This window comes from Planococcus citri, chromosome 2 (assembly GCF_950023065.1).
Source record: "Planococcus citri chromosome 2, ihPlaCitr1.1, whole genome shotgun sequence".
Taxonomy (NCBI): Eukaryota; Metazoa; Arthropoda; class Insecta; order Hemiptera; family Pseudococcidae; genus Planococcus; species Planococcus citri.
In genome coordinates, this window is record NC_088678.1 from 79,837,249 (window position 1) to 79,864,521 (window position 27,273).

General features: G+C 36.4%; 2 protein-coding genes across 2 annotated transcripts in view; one reads left to right on the forward strand and one right to left on the reverse strand.

Moving 5' to 3' along the window:
- The window catches only part of LOC135837960 (roundabout homolog 2-like), a 638,803-nt gene that overhangs the window by 125,763 nt on the left and 485,767 nt on the right, over positions 1–27,273 (reverse strand). The gene's annotated exons all lie outside the window — the stretch shown is intronic.
- On the forward strand, positions 22,563–26,320 carry LOC135837913 (uncharacterized). The gene is made up of 6 exons (XM_065353355.1): positions 22,563–22,841; positions 22,914–23,323; positions 23,406–23,429; positions 23,541–23,753; positions 24,230–24,391; positions 24,473–26,320. The coding sequence occupies exons 1-6, from the start codon at positions 22,751–22,753 to the stop codon at positions 24,944–24,946; spliced, it is 1,374 nt and encodes a 457-aa protein (XP_065209427.1). The 5' UTR covers positions 22,563–22,750; the 3' UTR covers positions 24,947–26,320.

Below are 27,273 nucleotides of genomic sequence, written 5' to 3' on the forward strand. Positions count from 1 at the left end.
GAATTTTGGTAATTTTTTGAACTTTTTCAGCACATTTTCGAATTTTGTACGTACTGCATTTTTTTTGGCCGGTACACAGTACACAGCATGTTATTTTGGAGTATCTCTATTTTTTTGGGGGGGGGGGGGGAGCTGACAAAACATATTTTTACCGCTGACAATACATATTTTTACCATCTCAATTGTTTTTCGAATTTTTCAAATTATTTCGAGCGTTTAAAATGAAATTATCATTACAGAATACTTACAGGTATCTAATTTTTAAACGTAATACATAGAAGCACATTTACAATACTTACTAGAGCTGAAAACGGTTACACTACCAGCTAACTGGTATCTGGTGAAAATACCGGCTAAACCCACTAGTGGCAGGTATCAAGTTGATTCGGGTGTAGATAGTAGTGTATAGCGAGCACAACCCGATTAATTTTGAACTTAGTCTGCGCACGGACCCTAAAACTTGATAATGTGTAAGTGGGAGGAGTTACACTTCGACACATGTCGTTCATATGTGTGATTGACGTTTGACAATGTTTGATGACAATGATGACATGACGGAGTGCCAGTACACTGGCAACGCATTCAACTCGTTACATGTTATAATGTAAACTGGTGTGAAATTTTTTCAACTCGCTACCAGCTACTAGCAAGAAGCTAGAATTTACAGTACGGGTACAGTAGTTATCCGCTGTCAGCGAGTGCTGTTTTCAGCTCTAATACTTACCCTATCAATTTTTTTTTCAAAAAAGAAAATTATTTGCATTTTTCTTTCTGCTCAGGACTATTCACAATATTATTTTTTATCAAGCAGTAAGATGTGAAAAATGACGAAATTTTAATTCCACAAAAAAGTAAATGAATGGAAAATTTAGTCTGATTTAAAAAAACAGGACATTTTGATAAAAGCACAAAAAAACAGGACAACTGCAGGACTGATACAACAAGCAGAACTGTTAGACACCCTGTTTGAGGAGAAGGGGAAGTTGGAGAAGGGGGAGGTGGTTGATTTTTTTGCAGAAAGGTCCTCGTATCAATCGCGTAAATTTTAAATAAAATAAAATTTGTGATTATTTTGGTAAGATGAAGAGGGACTCCCCTACCTGCTTGAGATGCAACACCAGAAAAGCTGAAGATACTCCTCACATTGTGTGGAGGTGTCCTATAGACACAATGAAGCTAGAGACTGGCTCAAGCAGGCCCTGATGTTACACAAATGGCCCTGTGAACTGCCCGGACAGGGAGGGAGACCATTCTCAGTCTTCACCAGCAAAGCATTGACCATGAAGACACGGTGTGCAAAGTGAAAGTGGTGCGTAGGAGCTAGCTAGTAGTGAGATCTGGCCTATCAAGGACACATAGTGTCTCTCATCAAACCAGCGAAGAAGATCCCAGCAGCAAAGCGGACAAAGAGGAAGTCAAGCTAGCAGTCAACAACACCAAATCCAAAGATGACATCAAGCAGTGAAGCGGATGAAGAGGAAGCGGAGCTTGCAGAAACCCCAAATGTGACAACACCACCGGACAAGTCAAATACCAAAAATACTAGCGAAGAGGATGCTGGCAGTAGAGTGGACAAAGAGGAAACTGAGCTGCCAACCACTGGACAGAGAAGTTACCTTTTAGTTTTAAGTTATAAAGAAGATTGTTATATTTATGTTGTTGAAGTTAAGTTGTAAATAAGAAGAGTGGCGATGATCCATAGTTAACAATTGAAAATAAAACAAGGTACGTTAATATGGTGATCCGAAAAAAAAAGTACTCAATGTGGAGGTCTAAAACTTTGGCAATTAAAGTATCTCGATAGTACTACGTATTTTCTAATTTATTGCCTGAGAGGTTCATCTCTATGGCTCAAAAAGACATTTTTGTGTCCTTTTGATGGGGCATACATTTCTCGAAGACGTGCTTTTAAAGTAATTAATGTTGTACTTGCACATATCTACTCATTATTCGAGGTCAATTCAAGCAACCAAATTTCATGTATTACATGTCTTTTGAGGTAGCCATCTCGTTCTTCATCTGACCCGGAAACCCTCCGGAATTAAAATCCTCCTGAACTTGGATCAAGATTAGTTGAGGTCAAGTCGAGCTACCAACTTTTATCCACATGTTTTCTAAATACCTACATATCAATCTTAGCAGCTTCTCCAAGACGAAAGATTAAAATCTACTCTAGTTAGACCAAAAACGGACCCTAAAACTTGATAATGTGTAAGTGGGAGGAGTTACACTTCGACACATGTCGTTCATATGTGTGATTGACGTTTGACAATGTTTGATGACAATGATGACATGACGGAGTGCCAGTACACTGGCAACGCATTCAACTCGTTACATGTTATAATGTAAACTGGTGTGAAATTTTTTCAACTCGCTACCAGCTACTAGCAAGAAGCTAGAATTTACAGTACGGGTACAGTAGTTATCCGCTGTCAGCGAGTGCTGTTTTCAGCTCTAATACTTACCCTATCAATTTTTTTTTCAAAAAAGAAAATTATTTGCATTTTTCTTTCTGCTCAGGACTATTCACAATATTATTTTTTATCAAGCAGTAAGATGTGAAAAATGACGAAATTTTAATTCCACAAAAAAGTAAATGAATGGAAAATTTAGTCTGATTTAAAAAAACAGGACATTTTGATAAAAGCACAAAAAAACAGGACAACTGCAGGACTGATACAACAAGCAGAACTGTTAGACACCCTGTTTGAGGAGAAGGGGAAGTTGGAGAAGGGGGAGGTGGTTGATTTTTTTGCAGAAAGGTCCTCGTATCAATCGCGTAAATTTTAAATAAAATAAAATTTGTGATTATTTTGGTAAGATGAAGAGGGACTCCCCTACCTGCTTGAGATGCAACACCAGAAAAGCTGAAGATACTCCTCACATTGTGTGGAGGTGTCCTATAGACACAATGAAGCTAGAGACTGGCTCAAGCAGGCCCTGATGTTACACAAATGGCCCTGTGAACTGCCCGGACAGGGAGGGAGACCATTCTCAGTCTTCACCAGCAAAGCATTGACCATGAAGACACGGTGTGCAAAGTGAAAGTGGTGCGTAGGAGCTAGCTAGTAGTGAGATCTGGCCTATCAAGGACACATAGTGTCTCTCATCAAACCAGCGAAGAAGATCCCAGCAGCAAAGCGGACAAAGAGGAAGTCAAGCTAGCAGTCAACAACACCAAATCCAAAGATGACATCAAGCAGTGAAGCGGATGAAGAGGAAGCGGAGCTTGCAGAAACCCCAAATGTGACAACACCACCGGACAAGTCAAATACCAAAAATACTAGCGAAGAGGATGCTGGCAGTAGAGTGGACAAAGAGGAAACTGAGCTGCCAACCACTGGACAGAGAAGTTACCTTTTAGTTTTAAGTTATAAAGAAGATTGTTATATTTATGTTGTTGAAGTTAAGTTGTAAATAAGAAGAGTGGCGATGATCCATAGTTAACAATTGAAAATAAAACAAGGTACGTTAATATGGTGATCCGAAAAAAAAAGTACTCAATGTGGAGGTCTAAAACTTTGGCAATTAAAGTATCTCGATAGTACTACGTATTTTCTAATTTATTGCCTGAGAGGTTCATCTCTATGGCTCAAAAAGACATTTTTGTGTCCTTTTGATGGGGCATACATTTCTCGAAGACGTGCTTTTAAAGTAATTAATGTTGTACTTGCACATATCTACTCATTATTCGAGGTCAATTCAAGCAACCAAATTTCATGTATTACATGTCTTTTGAGGTAGCCATCTCGTTCTTCATCTGACCCGGAAACCCTCCGGAATTAAAATCCTCCTGAACTTGGATCAAGATTAGTTGAGGTCAAGTCGAGCTACCAACTTTTATCCACATGTTTTCTAAATACCTACATATCAATCTTAGCAGCTTCTCCAAGACGAAAGATTAAAATCTACTCTAGTTAGACCAAAAACGGACCCTAAAACTTGATAATGTGTAAGTGGGAGGAGTTACACTTCGACACATGTCGTTCATATGTGTGATTGACGTTTGACAATGTTTGATGACAATGATGACATGACGGAGTGCCAGTACACTGGCAACGCATTCAACTCGTTACATGTTATAATGTAAACTGGTGTGAAATTTTTTCAACTCGCTACCAGCTACTAGCAAGAAGCTAGAATTTACAGTACGGATACAGTAGTTATCCGCTGTCAGCGAGTGCTGTTTTCAGCTCTAATACTTACCCTATCAATTTTTTTTTCAAAAAAGAAAATTATTTGCATTTTTCTTTCTGCTCAGGACTATTCACAATATTATTTTTTATCAAGCAGTAAGATGTGAAAAATGACGAAATTTTAATTCCACAAAAAAGTAAATGAATGGAAAATTTAGTCTGATTTAAAAAAACAGGACATTTTGATAAAAGCACAAAAAAACAGGACAACTGCAGGACTGATACAACAAGCAGAACTGTTAGACACCCTGTTTGAGGAGAAGGGGAAGTTGGAGAAGGGGGAGGTGGTTGATTTTTTTGCAGAAAGGTCCTCGTATCAATCGCGTAAATTTTAAATAAAATAAAATTTGTGATTATTTTGGTAAGATGAAGAGGGACTCCCCTACCTGCTTGAGATGCAACACCAGAAAAGCTGAAGATACTCCTCACATTGTGTGGAGGTGTCCTATAGACACAATGAAGCTAGAGACTGGCTCAAGCAGGCCCTGATGTTACACAAATGGCCCTGTGAACTGCCCGGACAGGGAGGGAGACCATTCTCAGTCTTCACCAGCAAAGCATTGACCATGAAGACACGGTGTGCAAAGTGAAAGTGGTGCGTAGGAGCTAGCTAGTAGTGAGATCTGGCCTATCAAGGACACATAGTGTCTCTCATCAAACCAGCGAAGAAGATCCCAGCAGCAAAGCGGACAAAGAGGAAGTCAAGCTAGCAGTCAACAACACCAAATCCAAAGATGACATCAAGCAGTGAAGCGGATGAAGAGGAAGCGGAGCTTGCAGAAACCCCAAATGTGACAACACCACCGGACAAGTCAAATACCAAAAATACTAGCGAAGAGGATGCTGGCAGTAGAGTGGACAAAGAGGAAACTGAGCTGCCAACCACTGGACAGAGAAGTTACCTTTTAGTTTTAAGTTATAAAGAAGATTGTTATATTTATGTTGTTGAAGTTAAGTTGTAAATAAGAAGAGTGGCGATGATCCATAGTTAACAATTGAAAATAAAACAAGGTACGTTAATATGGTGATCCGAAAAAAAAAGTACTCAATGTGGAGGTCTAAAACTTTGGCAATTAAAGTATCTCGATAGTACTACGTATTTTCTAATTTATTGCCTGAGAGGTTCATCTCTATGGCTCAAAAAGACATTTTTGTGTCCTTTTGATGGGGCATACATTTCTCGAAGACGTGCTTTTAAAGTAATTAATGTTGTACTTGCACATATCTACTCATTATTCGAGGTCAATTCAAGCAACCAAATTTCATGTATTACATGTCTTTTGAGGTAGCCATCTCGTTCTTCATCTGACCCGGAAACCCTCCGGAATTAAAATCCTCCTGAACTTGGATCAAGATTAGTTGAGGTCAAGTCGAGCTACCAACTTTTATCCACATGTTTTCTAAATACCTACATATCAATCTTAGCAGCTTCTCCAAGACGAAAGATTAAAATCTACTCTTGTTAGACCACAGTTGATCGAGGTCAATTCAAGCTACCAAATTGCATCCACATGTTCTCTGAGTCCTCCAGTACTCAAACCTCAAACCAAGGCCAAGACTGAATCCTCTTCTGCTCACACCAAGAGACCCTCCACCATCGTAGATTAAAAACACTCTCGAGATTCACTTAAATCGTATATTTTATTCAACTACAAAACCTCTCGATGTAAAACTAATAAGCGGAAAAAAGGTTTCGCTTCGCGCGTTTACAAAAAATATTACTACCTTCTGCAGGTAGGTAATCCGATTCGAAGATGATGTGGTAATAAGGCCACCATAACTGGACTCGTTTGTATCGCCCCGGATGGAACATGTATACGTATTCGGCGATCGCAGTATCGTGCTGTGTACCAGATACGGTTTTTGGAGAAACAAAAAACCATCATCGTTTTAGAGCGCGAACTTTTTGCGGTATGAGAGAGGCTTGTTCGGGCGGCTATCACCAGCACGGCATATCGACGTTCTTGCGTCTCATGCGAATACCCAGGTAGACGTTGTGTCCGGCGTACGAGTTCACGTCGAGGTGATTCTTTTGGTCCTGGGTCAAGCACGGTTCCCAGTATCGGGCGACTCGGTCTCTGTACGTTTTGTGGCCTTGCTTGAAACTCGAGTACTCTTCTTCGCACGGTCTGAGGCAATCGTAACGACGATAGTATCCGCGGCAGGGTGGTAATATGTATTCGGCGATGTTGCAGGGCGGCTCCGGTTTCACATCTCGGGGTACGACTTTCTCGCGGCATAAAATCTGCCTACCCAGCTCGCCGATGGTCGCCTGGTACATCGATAGCGGCGTCTTGCACCAGATTTTGCGACTTCCCATGAAGTTGAACCGTCTAGGTACGATTCCGCTACCGCAGTCGTCTCGGTTGTATTTACCGTGATCCCAGACGAATTTATCGTGGCAGGCGGCCCTCACGTGCCTCTTTGGCTGATCGTAGCATCGTTCGCGTCCCGTATACGGTTTCGAGTCCATACCCGGCGTATGATAGTGCTCGTACGATACACCGGCGTCGCGTCCCGATTTTCCAGATTTCGACGACGGACTCGAGTGCTTCTCGTGCTGCAGATTCGCGCAAGATTGACGTCTCGAAGGTATCAGCTGACCGGACGGACGGATTTCGCTTTTGGCTCTTCGTACGTTGTTGTGGCCGCCGCCATTGTTGGCCGCAGGCGCCAGTCCAGCAGCCGCTACGTGACTGCTGCGGCTACGTTGGCTGACGGCGCTGCCTCGACGGCTCATCGAACGAGATTCGCGGCGTACTTGCGGCGTCAGCGGTTGTTCGCCGTGCGCTATTTTGCCCGAAGATCCGCTCGTCGACCGTACCACCGGTTCGCGGTAGTACATCGGATGACCCGAGTAATATGAAGAAGGTGCCATTGTACAAATTGCGGATTTTACGATTATCTTCTTCTTTTTACGATTTCGTTGTCGTGGTCGTCTTCGTAGTAGGAGCAGGAGCTTTCGTTTGTTGTTTCGACGCTATTTCGATTGTCGCCGTTGTTCTTGTTGTTGTTGATGGTACTTCGATGGCGTTCGAAATCGACTTTATATATACAACATTGATCGTTTCGTTTTCTTTTTTGTTCGGTTTACAATGCTCTCTCTGCTGCTTTCACGGCATATATGAAGCAATCGACGAGCATCGCGCCGAGAAGCTTATAAGAATTTTCACCCATTACTAGGCAATTGATTTTTTTCTCGGTTAGGTGGTTTTTTTTTCATCGATTTCTTCGCCGATGGTATTTTGGTTAGAAATCGAAGACCATTCGACAAATCGAACGACATTTTAAATTCGGTTCTTTCAATTTTCAAAGCTGAATAATTCCATGTCTAATCCGCTCAGTTTTAGGTTCGAGTCCTCCGCATTCGCTCAATAAAACTCGTTTCTAGGTTCCTCATATTGAGAATAGAACGAAAATGGCCATCATCGGCCCTCCCTCGTCCTTTGAGGTACAATGGGATAAGTTATTTTCTTTCAGCAAATGAAATTTTACGTCACATTGTACAATTTTGGAATTCAATGGCTTGAGACTGCTGCTTTTTGTACAGTATTTCAAAGGTCATTGAGAGCAATTTCCAGAATATTCGCCGAAATGTCAAAAGTTCAAAGTTGACTTGAACTTTTTTTCAAAGCTCGCCAAATGAATCGAAAAAATGATTCGATATTTTGTATTTAGCACTCCCAAAAACCTAATAAACTATGAACTACGCAATTTTTCAATTTTCAAGAAATTTGGAGGATTGTTGGGGGGGGGGGGGTGGGAGAACGTGGAATACACATTTTCTCAAGCTTTTGCCCTTGCTTTGCTGGGGCTTGTTTTTTTTTCAAAATCGTAATTTCTAAAAAAAAATATTATTCAACTTTAAAATTTTCAAAGTGAAAATTAAATAAACTTCTCACATAAAAAGTATCGTTTGCAATTTGCATGCCTCCCGAATAACAAATTTTCAAAGCTTTCGCTCTCATTTTTGGACTTGTTCTCTTTTTCTTTTTCAAAATTGACATTTCGAAAAAAATCTTTTAAATTGGTTCTAGCATTTTGAAAGCCGAAAAGTAAACTCCATGCGAAAAAACATCGATTCTTAATGTTGCTAAACTTGTTGTTGTTGTTGGTTGTTTTTTTTTCAAAAAATTGAGTGAGTATGTCTGGGCCCCGTGTGTTGGAGTTCAATTTTGTTTTTAAAAAAAATGAAATGATAATGCATATTTCATGGAATAGTTTAAAAATTTTCCTCGAAACAGCTTTTTTGAATTTTTTTACATTTTCAAAAATTCGAAAAAGAAATTTTCCCCCTCAAAATTTGATATTAGGGTGATTTTGGGACATGATATTTCAATCTAGCTTGGTTTGAAAGTGTTTCTGAAGAAAAATTAAATACTTTATGATAGACGTTTACGATTCTGTCATTAAACAACCATCTTATTGAACAAAAATTTATAGTTTATTGCTGTAGTATAGTCGTTTAGCATCTCGAAGTTGAGATGCAATTACGCCACCGTACGTATTGAAGCATGTTGAACGTTCAATGGCATCGTTGTTGGTCGTCGTGTGTGGGAATGCTGCAGTGCAATGTGTGCTGTTGTCGGTCGTCCTACTCGTTATGTGTACTTTTAGGGTGTTTTTCAAACTATTAAAAAAACGAGAGATTCCAGTTTATAAATGAGTATAGAGTATGATATGTAATGTATACGGTACGTAACGTACATAAGTGTACTAAACGGTTCAAAGTAGCGTATATATCGGTGTGTTCGTGAAAGGTTCAACAAGCCCTGTAAAATATTTACGAGCTCGTAAAAAGGAGAGGAGAGAGAAAAAAAAGGTAGAAAGAAGAGACTGTTCACCTACTATGTAGAAGAGATACAGTTATTCCTAATTTGGCACCCTGTACCCATATATGGGTGAATACTGCAGAATATGCGTACGTAAACGGTTTAACTGCAACCCTCAACCCTCAGCTATTGTAAAGGTATATATTTACCATTACGATGCCGAGGGATCATCGTTGTAGAGGAGAGGAAAAGTTTATCGTTATATTAAAAATTCAACGCACCAGAAATGAAAAGCACCTCTACCTATAATAGGTAGCTCGTAATGCATACCAGCCATAGTGGGCTACCGTATTGAAGAGCAACGATTTGTGCTGTGCCGATGTGGGTTGCCAAGCGGTTCTAGTGAAGGGGTATATCTCTCTTAAAAGTCAAAACACATGTGGGAGAATTTTCACCTCGAACCTTTTACTTGTGATTTTCACGTTTCGCGAATTATGCAGTATGCAGATTTAAAAAAAATGTATTCGCATCAGCGATATTATTATTGTACGTATGAACGAGTGTGGTTATTGTGTAAAAGAAGGGACGTTTTTGAAAGTTCAGTGCAGTTGGATGTAAAAGAAGGATGTAGGGAAGTTGGTTCTGATTCGAATGCTGAATGCTGAGTGCGACTGCTAAACGTTCGCTGAGAAGATTCACTGTATAGTTTATCTGTGTACGTTGCTTTTCCGTAATAGAAGATTAATTTTGTCTTATTTTCAGCAAGGGTCTCGTACAAGTTAGAAGTCTAATAACAGTTTTACGTAGATTTTAAGAAAGTTGAACTGAACTCAAAGATAGGAATGTTTGTGTTGGGTATTCATACTCGTAGTTCATTATACAGGCTCATTTGACGCCGAGTAAAAGGAAGCTTTTAGAGGGTGAAAACTGAAAAGCACTTTTTATGATTGATTCTCGGTATAGGATTACGATACGCGGTATTCGGAGCGAATTAAAATGCGTTTTTTTGCTGAGCTGCAACATAAAGTTCTCGGATTTCATTTTCATTTGATCTATCTGACCCCTCGTATTTTGTTGTCAATTTTTCTAAATGAATCGTTGTTAATATCTTCAACCATACTCGTACATGCGCACATAACGAAATATTCGGACGATAAAACGTTAAATAGCGTTTCACTTCAATTTCCTCAAAGTTGGATTAGATTTCTGATTTATGGCTAATACAGAGGGACAGAGGCCATTTTCAATTTTCAAAAATTCGTTGAAAATTAAAAAATAAAATACAACTTTTAGTCCGGCATATGACAATAGGAGTAATTGCACCCGCCCCCTCTCCACCGTCAATCCTCCGAGACAACTTTTTTCTAAAAGGGGACATCCTAAGGAACATTTTAAAGCAAACTTGCCAAAAAAAAAAGTTGGCCTTACTTACAAAATGGGGGCCATTTTGATTGACAGGTCAGCCGAAATCGCAGATTTTGCGTTTCAACATAGGACTTGCACGAACTTTTTCAAACTTTACAAAGGTAGATCGAAATATCATGCAAAAATTTATCACCTGTCAAAATTTCAAGTGCTAAAGTACGTTTTTCGATTTTTGGTGAATTTTTGAAAATCGAATTTAGGCCAAAAATGAGGGAAAAAAACAAAATTTTACCATATTGACCAAGAAAGCTGAAATTTGGGTTATACCCTATTTTCGACATGCCAAATCGATTGGAAACGGTTTCAACCCGTTTTGATCAGTTCTGGAGCCTCTAACAGATTTTTGAAACTCGAAATTCCCACAAAATTCCATCAAGTGGAGTTGGAAAGCCGAAATTCATTCTGCAAACTAATTTCTATACGCTATGAAGTCGACTGCAGGTTGATTTCAAGTCGTTTTGGAGCCTCCGGCGACTTTTTGAAAATTGCTGAAGCCTCCAGCAGATTTTTGAAACTTTAAATTTTCACAAAATTTCATCAAATGGAGATGGAAAGCTGAAATTTACTCTATACTCCAATTTTAACACCCTCCGAAGACGACTTCAGGTGGGTTTAAGTCGTTTTGGAGCCTCCAGCGACTTTTTTGAAAATTACTGAAGCCTCCAGTAGATTTTTGAAACTTGGAATTCCCGCAACATTAATTTATCAAATGGAGTTGGCAAGCTGAAATTTACTTCGCAGACTCAGGGTGTCTAGCAAGTACTGTAAAAGTACTGCATTGAAATCCTCGGTACTGCAAGTACTGCAAAGTACTGCATTTTGCCTGAAAAGTACTGTATTTTTTCTCAAAATCATTCATTTAAAATTTTTTAAAAACCTCAAAATGAATTAATTGGTGAAAATTTAAAAAAAAAAAAGTTCATTTTGTACCTTAAAAGATGGCAACACTTGTTAAATTAATACTTGAAAAAATTTTATCGACAAATTCCAGCCGGTTCAAAAATATATTTTTTTTCTTGAGGGGGGGGGGGTCGGTGTAAGCTGGATAAAAAAAATAAGGTAATGCAAAAGGTACTGTAAAAGTACTGCATTTCTTCGGAGAAATTTTGTTAGACACCCTGAGACTACATGGTGGTTTCAAACGGTTTTGAAGCTTCCAGCTACTTTTAGGAAATTTCAATTTTCCAAAAAAACGCCATATAACGTTTCAAAAAGTCGCTGGAGGCTCCAAAACGACTTGAAATCCTCCTGCAGTCAACTTCGTAGCGTATTGAAATTAGTTTGCAGAATGAATTTCGACTCTCCATCTCAGTTTGATGAAATTTTAGGGAAATTTCAAGTTTCAAAAATCTACTGGAGGCTCCAGTAATTTTCCAAAAAGTCGCTGGAGGCTCTAAAATGACCTAAACCCACCTGAAGTCGTCTTCATGGGGTGTTAAAATTGGAGTGTAGAGTAAATTTCAGCTTTCCATCTCCATTTGATGAAATTTTGTGAAAAATTAAAGTTTCAAAAATCTGCTGGAGGCTTCAGGAATTTTCAAAAAGTCGCTGGAGACTCCAAAACGACTTGAAATTCACCTGCAGTACTTCGTAGCGTATTGAAATTAGTTTTTAGAATAAATTTCAGCTTTACAAATCCAATTTGATGCAATTTTGTGGGAATTTCGAGTTTCAAAAATCTGCTGGAGGCTCCAGAACTGCTCAAAACGGGTTGAAACGGTTTCTAATCGATTTGGCATGTCGAAAATAGGGTATATCCCAAACTTCAGCTTTCTTGGTCAATTTGGTAAAATTTTGATTTTTTTTCTCATTTTTGACCTAAATTGGATTTTTAAAAATTCACCAAAAATCGAAAAACGTACTTTAGCACTTGAAATTTGGACAGGTGATAAATTTTTGCATGATCTTTCAATCTACCTTTGTAAGGTTGGAAAAATTTTCGTGCAAGTCCTATGTTGAAACGCAAAATTTGCAATTTTGGCTGACCTGTCAATCAAAATGGCCGCCATTTTGTAAGTAAGGCCAACTTTTTTTTGGGCAAGTTTGCTTTAAAATGTTCCTTAGGATGTCCCCTTTAAGAAGAAAGTTGTCCCGGTAGGATCGGCCGGGGGGGGGGGTGCAATTACTCCTATTGTCATATGCCGGACTATAAATGATGAACTCTGAAAATCTTGCTACCTCGATCAGAAAAGCAGACTCGCCGAGAAGAAAGTTTCCAAATTCTTTTCACATTTCCGATAAAACTTATTTCACTGCAGTTGTCCAGAGATCTATACGAAAAAACACCGCCTTCAACGCTGGGAGTTTTTTTTTAGTCCTTTTTTCCTCTATTTCTCCATAAATCAAAACGAAAAGGGTATGAAAAAAATATTCGAATAAATTATTGTATTTTTTTATCGCGTTACAGCTGAAAAAAAAACACGAAAATGTTGACTTTCGAACGACGGTACATGAAATACATGCTATAATCTCGTGTAAACAATGCGCGATTTGCCTTTTGATGAATAGCAGGAGGTAAAGGACGCACAGGAACCAACCGCGATGCAAAAGTTGGTCGTGCTAGGAGAAGCTTTTTTTTTCAAATTCAGCAGCAGATAAATGCGCGGATGAGATATATACGTAAACGTACGTATAGATAAATAAATTTCGTCTTATTTATCCGCGCTGCTCGCTTTTTTACTTTTTCTTTTTCACTTTCGTAATATCTCTAATTAATTTACAAGTATACGTAAACTATAAAAAATGTATATCGGAGACGTAGACTATGGCCGGGTAAGTATACGACGAGTCGAGTCGAGTTCGAGTCGGTCGCAAAATAGAATAGAACTCGTGCCGGGCGGGATTAAAGTTTAATTACAAAAGTATTCGACTCTCGTAAAAGAATTAAGTAGCGTACAAATAAAACCTGAAAATTAGCGGGAAATCGTAATTGTAAGACGGAAAAAGTTTTTGTAACGAAGTATTCTACTCTCTAAATTTGAAGCAGTGAAAATTCACTGCTTAGCAGTCACGACATTTTGCCTTCTTAAAAGCAGTGGTTTTTTACTGCAAAACAGTAAAAAAATACTGAATCGGTCAGTCAAAATTTTTTTTTACTGACCAATTCAGTAGATTTTCTACTGTTTGGCAGTAAAAAACCACTGCTTTTAAAAAGGCAAAATGTCGTGACTGCTAAGCAGTGAATTTTCACTGCTTCAAATTTAGAGAGTACGTTATTTATAGGGTGACTCGCTCCCTCAGTCGCTTTCCATGGTCTACGGAGCGACGACGAAGAAATACTCCTCTTTACGCAGACGTAAGTTACGTACGTAATTCGCATTCGCTGAGAAGAGAAATACTCTGATAAAGAAAGCGAAAGAGATAGAAAGACGACGACGACGAGCTTGGACTCCAGAAACAAGGATTAAAAAGCTCCTTCGAGACAGAGGGGGAGAGAGGGTGCTTATACTTCGCCAAGCGAGAGGCTTCTTTTTGTCAGTTGAACGAATTGAATACCTGCGATGGGCTTTAGCAAAAGGATACCGGATATTTTTTGCCTCTTTTCATACACGCAAGTTTGCCGAAGAACCGGTGTATTATGTTGTATAGGTATGTACGCGTGTTTACCTATCTATACGCTGAGTGCTGCTGACCCTTCCTCCATATCCTTTTCGTTTCGCTGTTACATACGTACGTACAAAAGGAGAGAAGATACACGAATAGTCGAAATCATTTTGTAATTCGAAACATGTTAGAATTTTAATTAGCTGCGGAATGCGGAGCCGCGTACCAAACGGCCATTTTACCATTTTACGTGAATAGAAAGAAAACATTTCCTACGCAGTTGCGAAGACGACGAGCAACGAGGACGTGGACGTGGAGATGATGTTTTTAAATGTGATTTTATTCGCGTACGTATCCATCAATCGAATTGGCAAGTTGGGAATTATTTTTTTTTGCAGGCAGCGTAGGTAGGTAGAGGTACCTACCCTATCGAGTTGAAAGTAGATTTTTTTTTCTTTTTTTACTCGCAGAGCTTTGGAAGAAACGCGGATTACTTTTAGGATTTATAGACGAGGGAATTAGTGGGCGAAAAATGCCGAAATAATGACGAACCTGGGATGCTGAATGAAAGATTCAGCTGGTGTGGCGAAAAAAAGAATGAAATAATTGCGTGTGTTCGGTTTGGATTTCATTTGGTTTTTTTTTTCTTTTCCAGGTTAGGTTATGTAGCGTTCTTCGTAGTGTTTTTAGTCCAAAATTGAAAAAAAAACTTATTTTTTTGTCAAATTTGCAAAATAGTCCTATTTTTTGACAGAATTGTAAAATACGTAGTTGTATTTTTTGACAGAAGTTGCTGAAAAAAAGTGATATTTTAGAAAAATCGTTAAAGATGACCTGTTTTTTTTTAGTGTGCGTAGCACACTATTGGTTTCGTTCTGAAACTGGAAAAATTCTTTGGGACGAATGTTCTCTTAGATGGATGGGCCGATTTTTTTGAAATTTCTTTACGTAGATGCGGCTTGACATGAGGTATTCAACGCCGTAATTATAATTGCAATTACTCAATTAGCTTCTTGAGTAATTGCAATTAATTACGAAAATTTGTGCCAAAAAAAGAATAAAAAGGGGAAAAGGGCCATATCAAAAGCGCGAAGCCGACAAAAGCAAAGCCGATGTCAGATAAATTTCGAAATTATTTTTATCAAAGGGAAGCCGACCCCCTGTGGTGTTATATTTATCAAACGTGAAGCCGACATCGGTTTTAATTTCGAAATTTATGTAACACCACAGGGGCTCTAAAATCTTTTCTATTGTTCAGTTTTCAAATTTTTATCAAAGGGAAGCGGACCCCCTGTGGTGTTATATTTTATCAAACGTGAAGCCGACATCGGTTTTAATTTCGAAATTTATGTAACACCACAGGGGTTCTAAAATCTTTTCTATTGTTCAGTTTTCAAATTTTTATCAAAGGGAAGCCGACCCCCTGTGGTGTTATATTTCACCGAAAGCAGGTGGTTACCCTTTCTGAATCAAAACCCACCATTTTAGAACACCTGCAGGTGTTTCATTTACACACATTCAGTACCTACATGCCGAAAGCAGGTGGTTACCCTTTCTAAATCAAAACCCACCATTTTAGAACACCTGCAGGTGTTTCATTTACACTTGTTCAGTACCTAGATGCTGAAAGCAGGTGGTTATCCTTTCTAAATCAAACCCCACCAGTCATTTGTAATTTTGCTGTGCTCCTAAGAGGTTCTCTCACTCACTCAGTACTTTTGGAGTTGCATTATGCTTTCGTGATATATCGCGTTGTGCTCTGGAGCTTTTAGAATAGCATAGTGTATTCGGAATCGCGTTGTGCTTTTTTTTCAAAATCGTGTTGTGCTTTTTTTAAAATCGCGTCGTGTTTTTTTTTTAAATCGCGTTGTGCTTTTTTTTGAAATCGCGTTGTGCTTTTTTTGGAATCGCGTTGTGCTTTTTTTTCCGAATTGTTTTTTTTTTGAAATCACGTTGTGCTTTTTTTCAAATTCGCGTTGTGCTTTTTTTCAAGATCGTGTAGTGCTTTTTTTTCAAAATCGTGTGATGCTTTTTTTCAAAATCATGTTGTGCTTTTTTTTCGAAATCGCGTTTTCATTTTTGAAATTGCATTGTGCTTTTTTCAAAATCGTGTAGTGCTTTTTTCAAAATTGCGTTGCGTTTTTTTTCGAAATCACGTTTTTTTTGTTTTTTTTTTCAAAATTGCGTTGTGTTTTTTTTTGAAATCGCGTCGTGTGGTGCTTTTTTTCAAAATCATGTTGTGCTTTTTTTTCGAAATCGCGTTTTCATTTTTGAAATTGCATTGTGATTTTTTTTCAAAATCGTGTAGTGCTTTTTTCAAAATTGCGTTGTGCTTTTTTTCAAAATCGCGTTGTTTTTTTTTCAAAATTGTGTTGTGCTTTTTTTTCAAAATCGCGTTTTCATTTTTGAAATTGCATTGTGCTTTTTTTCAAAATTGCGTTGTGCTTTTTTTCAAATTCAAGTTGTGCTTTTTTCAAATTTGCGTTGTGCTTGTTGTGCTTTTTTCGCAATCGCGTTGTGCTTTTTTTTCGAAATCGGGTTTTCATTTTCAAAATTCCGTTGTGCTTTTTTTCAAAATTGTGTAGTGCTTTTTTTCAAAATTGTGTAGTGCTTTTTTGCAAATTCGCGCTGTGCTTTTTTTTGCAAATTTGCGTTGTGCTGTTTTTAAAATCGCGTTGTGCTTTTTTTCAAATTCGTGCTGTGCTTTTTTTCAAAAATTCGCGTTGTGCTTTTTTCCAAAATTATGTTGTGCTTTTTCTTACAAAGTCGCGTTGTGCTTTTTTTTAAAAAAAACTGCGTTTTCTCCAAAATTGTGTTGTCCTTTTTTCCCGAAATCGCGTTGTGTTTTTTGTTTTAAAATCGCGTTGTGCTTTTCTTTCCAAAATCACGTTGTGCTTTTCTCGGAAATCGCGTTGTTTTTGAAGCGTCCGTTGTACTTTTTTAAAAAATCGCGTTGTGCTTTTTTCCGAAATCGCATTGTGCTTTTTTTTACAAAGTCACGTTGTTTTTTTTTTTCAAAATTGCGTTGTGCTTTTTTTTCTAAAATTCGCGTTGTGTTTTTTTTCGAAGCTTCCATCGTGCTTTTTTTTGAGATCGGGTTGTGCTTTTTTTCAAAATTGCGTTGTGCTTTTTTTTCTAAAATTCGCGTTGTACGTTTTTTCGAAGCTTCCGTTGTGCATTTTTTCGAAATTGGGTTGTGCTTTTTTCCATAATGGTGTTGTGCTTTTTTTTTTACGAAGTCGCGTTGTGCTTTTTTTTAAAAAACCGCGTCGTTTTTTTCCAAAATTTGCGTTGTGCTTTTGTTTCAAAGTTTGCGTGTGCTTTTTTTTAAACATCGCATTGTGCTATTTTTCAAAATTGTGCTTTTTTTCTGAACCGCGTTGTGCTTTTCGTTCCTAAATCGTGTTGTGCTTTTTTTCGGAATCGCGTTGTGCTTTATTTTCAAAAACGAGTTGTGCATTTTTTTCTGAATTGCGTTGTGCTTTTTTTTCCAAAATTTGCGTTGTGCTTTTTCTTTGAAAATCGCGTTGTGCTTTTCTTTCTGAAATTGCGTTGTGCTTTTCTTCCAAAATCGTGTTGTGCTTTTTTTTGAGAATCGAGTTGTGCTTTTTTTAAGAATCACGTTGTGCTTTTTTTTCCAAAATTGCGTTGTGCTTTTTGTTTGAAGTTCGCTTTGTGCTTTTTTTGAAATCGTGTCCTTTTCTTCCAAAATTTGCGTTGTGCTTTTTTTCAAAGTTTGCGTTGTGCTTTTTTTTAAACATCGCGTTGTGATTTTCTTTCCTAAATCGTATTGTGCTTTATTTCCAAAAACGCAATCGCGTTGTGCTTTTTTTTCAGAATCGCGTTGTGCTTTTTTTTGAAATCAGGTTGTGCTTTTTTTCCGAAATTGTGTTGTGCTTTTTTTGAAAATTGCGTTGAGCTTTTTTTGAAAATCATGTTGTGCTTTTTTTCAATATCGCGTTGTGCTTTTTTTTCAAAATCACGTTGTGCTTTTCTTTCTAAAATCGCGTTGTGCTTTTTTTAAAAATCGCGTTGTGCCTTTTTTTCAAATTCGCGATGTGCTTTTTTTTAAATCACGGTTGCGTTCTTAAAATCTCGTTCTAAATTTGTGGTACTTTTTTTCAAAATTGTGTTGTGCTTTTTTTTCAAAATCGCATGTTGTGCTTTTTTTTCAAAATCGCATTGTGCTCATTTTGAAGTCGCGTTGTGCTTTTTCGAAGTTGCGCCTTTTTTTGAAATTTTGTTGTGCTTTTTTTTCAAAATCGGGTTGTGCTTTTCTAACTAAAGAGGCTACGCACACTGTTACAGCTGCGCTTGGCGCAGCTGTCTAGTTTTTTTTTAAATTGCAAAAACAGATTTATTTATTTTTTTGACAATATTTTTGATCAGAATTGCAAAATAGCCAGTCTTTCTTTGCAAAAATTGCGAAATTTTTTTCGCCAGAATTGAAAAACAGACCTATTTTGGCAATGCAATATACTTTTTTGCCAAAACTTTGGAAAAATCCCATTTTCTGCTTGAATTTTATTGTAAAACAATTTTTTTTGAGGCTGACTGGCTGAGTTGTAAAAAAATCGTAAAAACGAGGGTCTGATTCGCCTAAATTGTAAACAAATTCTGCTTTCTACCAAAATTGCAAATGAAGTCCTTTTTTGCATCAGAATTCTTTTTTTGGGTAAAATTTAGAAAAATACAAATAAATCTTGTTTTTTGCCAAATGAAAACAGATTTATTTTTGGCAAATTTGCAAAATATAGTTCTATTTTTTTGGTAAAAATTGCCAAATATGTAGAGGTAATTTTTTATATTTTTGTAAAATCACAGAAAAAAGATCTGCTTTCGAAAAATTGTTTTGTGGAAACAGATTTATTTTTGGCAAATCTGCAAAATATAGTTTATTTTTTGGTAAAAATTGCCAAATATGTAGAGGTGATTTTTTTCTATTTTTGCAAAATCACAGAAAAAATACCTGCTTTCAAAAAAAAAATTGTAAATAGTACAAAATGGTTTTTTTTTTTTGAAAAAATTAAAAATTTAACCAAAATTGCAAAAGAGCTCTTTTCTTATCAAAACTGCAAAAATTATCATTTTTTCTGCTTGAAGAGGACACTTTTGTGGCAGAATTGCAAAATATAGTTGTATTTTTTGTCAAAAGTTGCTTAAACAGATTTGATGGGTGGATTGTAGATTTTCTGAACATATCGCACCTCGGGAGTAATAAGGTCACATCTCAAAAAAAATTGATTTTGATGTTTTTGCATTTTTGGGGTTTGTATGACCCCCCTCAACCAAAAATTACACTTTGAGTTGGGTACATTATCTAGATATTGTAAAAAACGCAAATGGCCTAAATCGAAATCTCAACAACATTGCAAGTTGTTTGGAGTTAAGGGTACATCTCAAAAAACTCCACCTTCTTTGAGCAAATTTCGTACATATGTTACCGTTAATGTGTTTACTCCAGGTAATGTATGAAATAACTAGTTATTTCATACATTAACGAAAAAGTACTTAATGCAAGTAAATTGTTCATAGTTTATCTAGGTAATGTATGAAGAATCTAGTTATTCTATGAAATAGCGAGGTGTGATTAGTTAAATCATTAAATGAACTGTTAAAAATTGAGTTTTGCTGGGCTTGATAGCAAATTTCACGTAGAATTTTTTGATGTGGCTAAATTACTGCACCAGATCTTTAAATGAGACTAAAAAAATGAAATTTTTGAATTTTTCCAAGTTTTTGTTCAGCATTGAAAGTGGTGAAACTTTTTTACAAATTGAGATGGAGAAGCGGGGGTTTGCGGTACCAAAAATGTCACACTTTTTCAATTCAAGGCAACTGATGAAAAAAATATGTCATGAGGGAAATTTTTATATTTTTTTTTAGGTTTCTTTACAAAAACAAAAAAATTCCAATTTTTGAACATGTTTTTCCAATTATTTTGCTTGGTACAACTCTTCCTATTCATCTAGCGCAGTTATTAGCCATATCAAAAAATTCTACGTTGAATTTGCTATCGAGCCCCGCAAACCTCAACACTCTACCTATCATGGTTGCTCAATGGTATAATGTTGAAAGTAAAGTAGGTACAAGATGAAAAAAACTTTTTTTTGGGTGGCCAAAAATCTGCCCCTGGGGCTTGGAGGTTATTCTGTGGCGGGACACCCTGTTCTAGCTGTGAATTAAACTTCATTTCTTACTTTATCACAGTTCATTCATTGATTTCATACTTTAACGATGCATACCTAGTGCATGTATGAAATAACTAGGTAAAGTGTAGAAAAAAATTCAATTTCACACTTTCTCAGGTAATGTATGGAATAACTAGTTATTTCATACATTACCTGGAGTAAACACATTAACGGTAACACATACAAAGTGTTAACAAATAGTTTTGATTGTTTTGAATGTTTGTCAGTTAGAAATAGTCACAAGGAGTGCATTTTTTACTGGTTTGTACCAAATGGAAATTTTTTTTAAATTGATCACTTTTCAGAAAAATGAATTTGCACATATCATGAAATTTTAGTTTTTTGAGAAAAACTCAAAAACTAAACACTCTGGAAAAAAACTAACGACATTATGTCGATTGGAAATTTAATACTCTACAACTTTGTTATCATGAAATTTTTTTGGACGCTTCCTTTCGCCTCCACATCAACTTTAATGATAGGTTATAACTCAAAATGTTTTCCAAACATTGAAATATTTCCTCTTTAAGATTCTATTTTTCAAAGTGTTCTTATGCTAAATGAAGGTAGGATACCAGATCTTTAAGATGAGGTGCTATTCATTCCTCACAATTAATTATAAGTTGATAAAAATAATGAATCAAGTTTTTAAAAAAAAGAAAATCACTCTCCTGAAAAATTTCACTTTTTTCAGATGTGACCTTATTACTCCCGAGGTGCGATATGTCCCATTAAGAGCATTCGTGTTCCTTTTAATTTTTGTTTCTGTCATTTCAAGCCTACTTGAGAATATTTCCGTATGATGTACTCCGCGTATTCATGCTCTGTTTTTTCTGTTTTTTTTTTTTTTTTTTTTTTTTCGAAACAAGTTCATCAAATTTGTAAAAAAAAAAAACGTTCTGGTCCACCCTGCACATACTATTCTTGATTCATTTTGTGAAAGCTCAACTATCAATAGGGGTTCCTACAAAAGTGGAGCATGGGTCCCTGTATCTTATACCAATTTTTATCAATGTTTGTCCCCCAAAAAGGGGTGAGGTATTCCTTGGAATTATGCTTTCACTCATTCATTACATCTAATGAAACTAAGGTGCACCCGGGCAAGTCGGAATGATTTTTCGCAATTTCAACTTTGACCAGCTGTTACTCCCCTTCTAATGAACCAATATGGATCAAATTTATTATGTAGGTTCTCATAAGAGTTCTTAACCTATGGTGAAAATTTGAGCGCGATTGACACAGTAGCTTTCGCTCAGTGGAATAAAATATAAACTGTTCTGACTAGTCAGAACAGGCTAAACTTTGCAGAGGCGTAGATCACAAACGGCGATTTCTAGAAAAATTGCACAGCACCAATATTGTAGAAAATTTAATTCTCTTTGAGACCACTCTCATCAGATTTTCACTAGGACGCACGGTTCGTCCGCTATATGCGAAAAACTAAGAAATAAAAAGTCTGTATTTTAGACCAAATTCGAAACAAGTTCAAAACAACAACAAAATACAATTGAACCAAAGACATCTAAAATGAAACTGAATCGCGAAAATTTTTATGCCGTGATGAAGTAGGGGTAGTACCCTCAAGTCACCTTTAGTGGCACTTCGCCAGATATAAACCTCTAGGCGCTAGAGCAAGTTTTCTAACTTACCCCGAATTCCAAATTCCACCGGCGCGGTGCACCTTATATCATTCAGTTCCAAGATTGACCCAAGTCGGATTTTTGCTTCCTTGATTTTGGAGGATAATCAAATTAATCCTATCATTATCGAGGTGGCTTCAAGAGACTGGGGGGGGGGGAGTGAACTGTGAGTAAAAGTGATACTTGTGATGATCTTATTCAGGAAATTGAAAGCATTTTTTCATAACATCGTAGGATTTTCCTGGTCCTTTAAGGGTTGAAGGATTTATCTACAATCGAGCCAATTTTCAGCCCAACACCTCAAGTCAGTTTTTTTTTACCAGAATATATTTGCACGAATGGCTGTATTCTATCTGGGCCCTCCCTTCCCCACCCTAACAGTTAAAATTTCGCAATTTTTAGTGGTGCTCTATCTTTCAGCGAGATCTTCGAGATCCCTTGGATTTTAAAATTCCTCGAGAAGAAGTGAAAATCGATTTAGGCGGCCAATAATCGATTTGTGGTCTATGCTCGAACTGTTTCAAAGATTGAACCAACATTTAGGTCGTTTTCAAGGCACACTTTTCAAATACAATTTTTGTTCAGAATATTTCTAACGATAAACGTTCGTTTGAAACGCATACCAGCCACACACATCGCAGGTACGTAGGATGTTATGTGTGTACTTGTACAGTCGTACATCATGCAAAGTACATACATCTGACGAGTAAATTAAACACATTTGATGTTTGCTCGATCGGCGGTAGCGGCGAAGTTTTCGTAAAATTTGAGTATTCCATCTGTTGCTTGTAGCGACTTGTTTATGTATTCTACCTAAAGCTGTATTCATCTATGAAAATACTACGACAGATTTATGATTATTGCGATGATTTCATTTCGCATTGCCACACATCGAACGATCGTTGAAAATTGATATAAAATAATCAGAAATCCTACATTGAACATTCAGTTCACACAGGCCATATTTCTATTGAGAATCAACGATGTATTTCCGTAACTTTGCAATGAACTTGGTACACATTTCACTAGCCAGTTGGACGATTTTTAAGCTCGTCCAAGAAGCTGTCTCATTGAGTGAGTGAAAAATGTCTCCTATTCGAATACCTACACTATAAATGATTACCTACAATTTGACGAACATTTCAGAGGAAGCTGTGATGCTCCGAGAGTACCAAGGAATCCCATTAGCAGTGATAAAAAAGAACAACTCGTCTCTACAACTTGCGATACCTCACGCATATAAACCAAGCACATATCACTCGTATGTCAGTTATAGTTACGATGATTCCGAAGACGAAAATGGCCCTAAAGAAGAAATGATGATTGCGTGCCCCGCACAAGGAGAAAAACAATTACAATTGGAAAAGGATTGGAAAACTCGTGTTTTGACCACTAAAGAAAGTACGCTACTTTTTCTGTACGAGTACACAAACCGAGACACGTTGTGCAGTTCGCGAAAGTTCCAACCCTCGATTAATAAAGTTGAAGAAAACAGTGATGATCTCGTAAACCATTGCAACCAATTGGATGCAGACATGTATGAAATCGGATATCCGGTAAATTATCTACAAGAATATAACATTTTATAGCTAATATTCTAACATTTTAACAATATTTTTTACTGTTATCTACTTTTAGGTATCAAACGACGATGAAGGAAAGGTAATTTACGATATGAATTAATATGGATGAATATTATTTATACCATTTGCACACCATTTTTTTGCATTGACCGATTTAAGTTATGTTCTTTTAAATTCGAAACGAATGCAGGATATCAAGTTTTTATCCACGTATAAAATATGCTATTCAAACATCGAAGACAAAGAAGCTACACTATACTCGATTCACCGTATCGAATCACCAGATCTGTTGTTTATGGGTATAATAAGAGAACCTAATGAACATGCAACATTTAGGTTTTGGCACTATCACGAATCGATTTTGGATTCCAATTTGAGCACTATAGATTCTCTTTTGGACATGGTAAGCTATGACATCCATCCCGATATCTCGAATTATTCATTAGACATATTTGATTTGATTGAGGAGGAGCTAGATTGAAAAATCAAAAAAAAAAAACAAAACAACCTCTCAAACTAAATCTACCCCCCCTCCCAACTTTAGGAATGTAATAATCCTGTAACTATAAATACCCCTTACCACCTCCACCACCCCAATGTAGGTATTGAGACTCACATTACCAACATTTAGGCTACAATTGAAAAATTTTGCTTCAAAATTCTTGAACTTTTTTTAAAAAATTGAAACACCATTTTTTTTTGTATTTTTTTATTCAATGACTAATGCGGGCGAGTGATGTGGCCCCTTCAGAGTTTTCAATAGCCAAACTTAGGAGCCAAGTAGGTAATTAGTAGGGAAAGGTTTAATATTACTGTTCGTCCAATTTCTGTTTTATTAATTTGCAACGGATTTTTCCAATAAATCCGAATTCTGTGCAGAAGAACTATAAATATCAGTTTGTGGGACTTGATGATATGCCAAGTGATCCGTGGAAACGGACAACTTACTTTCTTTTCAACTATACTGCCATCACTAGAAATAAAGATTTATTCAAAGGCGTGATAAGAGCTGATTGGTACATTAGACTATACAGTTATAAAGTAAAATACTGATTTATTCATGTTACACAATTGATATCAGATTTTGAACTTCATTGAATGAAATTTTCCCTACCTATACAGAAAAACATGCCGTTGAATTTGTACTCAGGTACGCGTCAAAAAGTGATACAAGATGCTCCACCTGTTGATTCGTTTTGGAGAGTTATTATGGATGATGCTGATAACGCCATCATTTTAGTAACGCAGCACACTCAAAAGAAATGCGACCAAGATTATTTATGCGAAAAAAACCGTCAAGTAAAAACATACGAGGCTGGAGGCTGCATATACACCTGTTCGCTTGAAACGAATGAAAATCTACTCAGAGAACTGGGTTTGTCGTTCTTGAAGATCAATGGAGACTTGGATTTTACACTACAAACAGATGAAACTGAGGTAGCGACTGCAGATGGACCTGAGACTTCGAATACAAAACCCACTCACACCACTGGAATTATCGAATTCTTGGACAATGAAAGTTTCAAGGATGCTCTGTTAAACATTGATAAGAAAATTTTAAAAATTGCGGGTTTTCGAGATGAATCATCCTGGTAGTGATATTGTAGATTAGGACTTCAAAATGCGCTTTAAGGTACAGTGGGGTAATTGCAAAGCACTTTTTGATTAGTAACACTTTGAGAGGGCTCCGTGAAATTTGTACCACTTATACTGCAGGTGGTTCTCTATCAATGGTAAACTTTTGGTAAAATTTTGTCCACAAATCGTGGAGAAAATTGCAATTTTAAAATTTGAGAATCGACTTTTGCATTTACCCCATGTTTGGGTAAATGCAAAAGTGGGCAATATTTTTTACATTTTTTTATTTTTTGCATTTTCAACACACTCACTGTATTCTATGTACGTGTCATTTGCTAACTTTTGATGTATTCGTGGTCTTGATTCAGTAAAAAATTCGATAACTTTTCCACTTCCAAAAAAAATTTTTAGGGGAGTGAAAAAATGTTGAAAAATTACTTTTTTTTCAAACTCGCTAAAATGAACAAAAAATCAACTATTGATCATTTCTGATGTTTTTTATGTAAAAAACTCGTCATAGAAAAGAAACACATTTTTCGCCAAATATATTAGTAAAACGTTAAAAAGGAGCAATAATGTTAAAATTCAGTAAAATTGTTAATCACTTCCCTAACATGTAACTCATTCAAAAAATTAAAATCAAAATACGCCTTTATTCTGAATTAGTTGTGTACAAAGCAATAACATAGAAAAATACAAAAATAAAGTACATAGCAAAAAATGATAATAGAAATAAAAAATGAACACAAATGCATCAGAGGATTTTTTCTGGGGTAATTGCAAAAACGCAATTTACGGCCAAAATTTTAAAAAAATTTCAAATTGCGATATCTTTTACCGCAAACTTTAATCCTTCATGACCCTAAATCGTGAAAATTTCAGATAAATCGACAGTTTTTTCTATTTTACATACATTTTTTTAAAAAACACCTCTTACTTTACTTATGAGTGGTTTCAACATGCTTTGATAAATGTGTTTACTACGGAGTGACAAGTTGAACCCCGCGAGTTGTGACCAAGTGATGAGGTCACAATTTTGCAATTACTCCACTCTACCTTACATATTAATTTTATGTTATTAATATTTGTGTTACGTTTATGTATTCAATAAGCTGTTACATTCACTTTTCGTTTTTGTTTTCAATCAATATTAGAATAAATTTGTTTCAGGTTATATAAGACATTGTAAAATCTATATCCATCTTTCAGGGAAACATCTCGAGGGTTCCGCCTCCGATTTAAAGGGTAGAAAAATATTATGTACTCCTCAAATCAAAAATAATGCTGTTTTACTACTCAGGAATTGTGAATTCTCGAAAGTTTTTGGCCTCGCTTCGCTCGGGCGTTTATTCAATATTCATGTTTTTAACAATGATAAATACCTATAAAATTTTCTGAAAACTTGAAAATTTGTAAATTTTGAAGCTATGAAAATCAACTTCTTGCATAAAAAATGATGTTTTTCATTTTGAATTAGGTATTAATTTTTCACAGCTGCTACGGCAATTTTCAAACATTTCCCAGAATGGAAAAATCAACTCTAGAAATTCCAAAAATATAATCGAATCAATGAAAAATTCATTTGACATTTTTGTTTTCAACTTCCCTTTTTAAAAAATGGTTCGAACCGCATCTGGCCAATTCTTTAGAAAAAATCTTGGTGTGGAGGGGAGAGGGGGGAGTTTGGAGTAAAAAATTAGGAAAATCTAGCGAGAAAAATTGAAGGAATGTCTTAGTCTCACCCCCTCTTCATCTCTCACCACGCATCGTTTCGTCACACCTCTGAAAATAAAATGTATAATGTTTTGTGTGGAAAGTTTTTTGCTCATGCACCTCCTTTTTATTACATTAAAAATTTTTTTGGTCACTCTTTGATTATTTTTTGGTTATTGAAGTTATTTTTTTGAGAAAAATTTGAGTACCATCCCTAAGATTAAAATTGTTGATCAAAGTACATAGTTTCCCTTACTAAATTTTGATGTCTAAAAAGTAAGCGAGGGTACGTGAGGCGTGACAAAGTATAACTAGAAAACATGTCGTAATATGAAAAAAAAAAAAAAAAATGATAAAATACGAAAAAAGTACGAAATTTTGTTTTTTGGATTTGGTAGTCATTACGTCATTAGACAAGAAATTTATCAGGTCTATTTTGAATATTTTTAATTTTTTTGTTTCTTTTAAAAATTATAAATTTTCGAAATTTTTTTTGGCAATTTTGTAAAAATGAATGAGGGGGGGGGGGTCAGTACGTGCATTTTTAATTTTAAAAATGTCCTTCCAAAAGGTCCTTCCAAGGTCCTTCAAAAGTCCTTCTTTTTAGTTTTCAGATTTTGTTAGACACCCTG

Coding starts and splice junctions, on each gene's coding strand:
- LOC135837913 (XM_065353355.1), top strand. CDS start 22,751: ATGTATTTCCGTAACTTTGCAATGAACTTGGTACACATTTCACTAGCC. Junction 22,842..22,913: donor CCAAGAAGCTGTCTCATTGA/GTGAGTGAAAAA, acceptor CGAACATTTCAG/AGGAAGCTGTGATGCTCCGA. Junction 23,754..24,229: donor TAGATTCTCTTTTGGACATG/GTAAGCTATGAC, acceptor AATTCTGTGCAG/AAGAACTATAAATATCAGTT.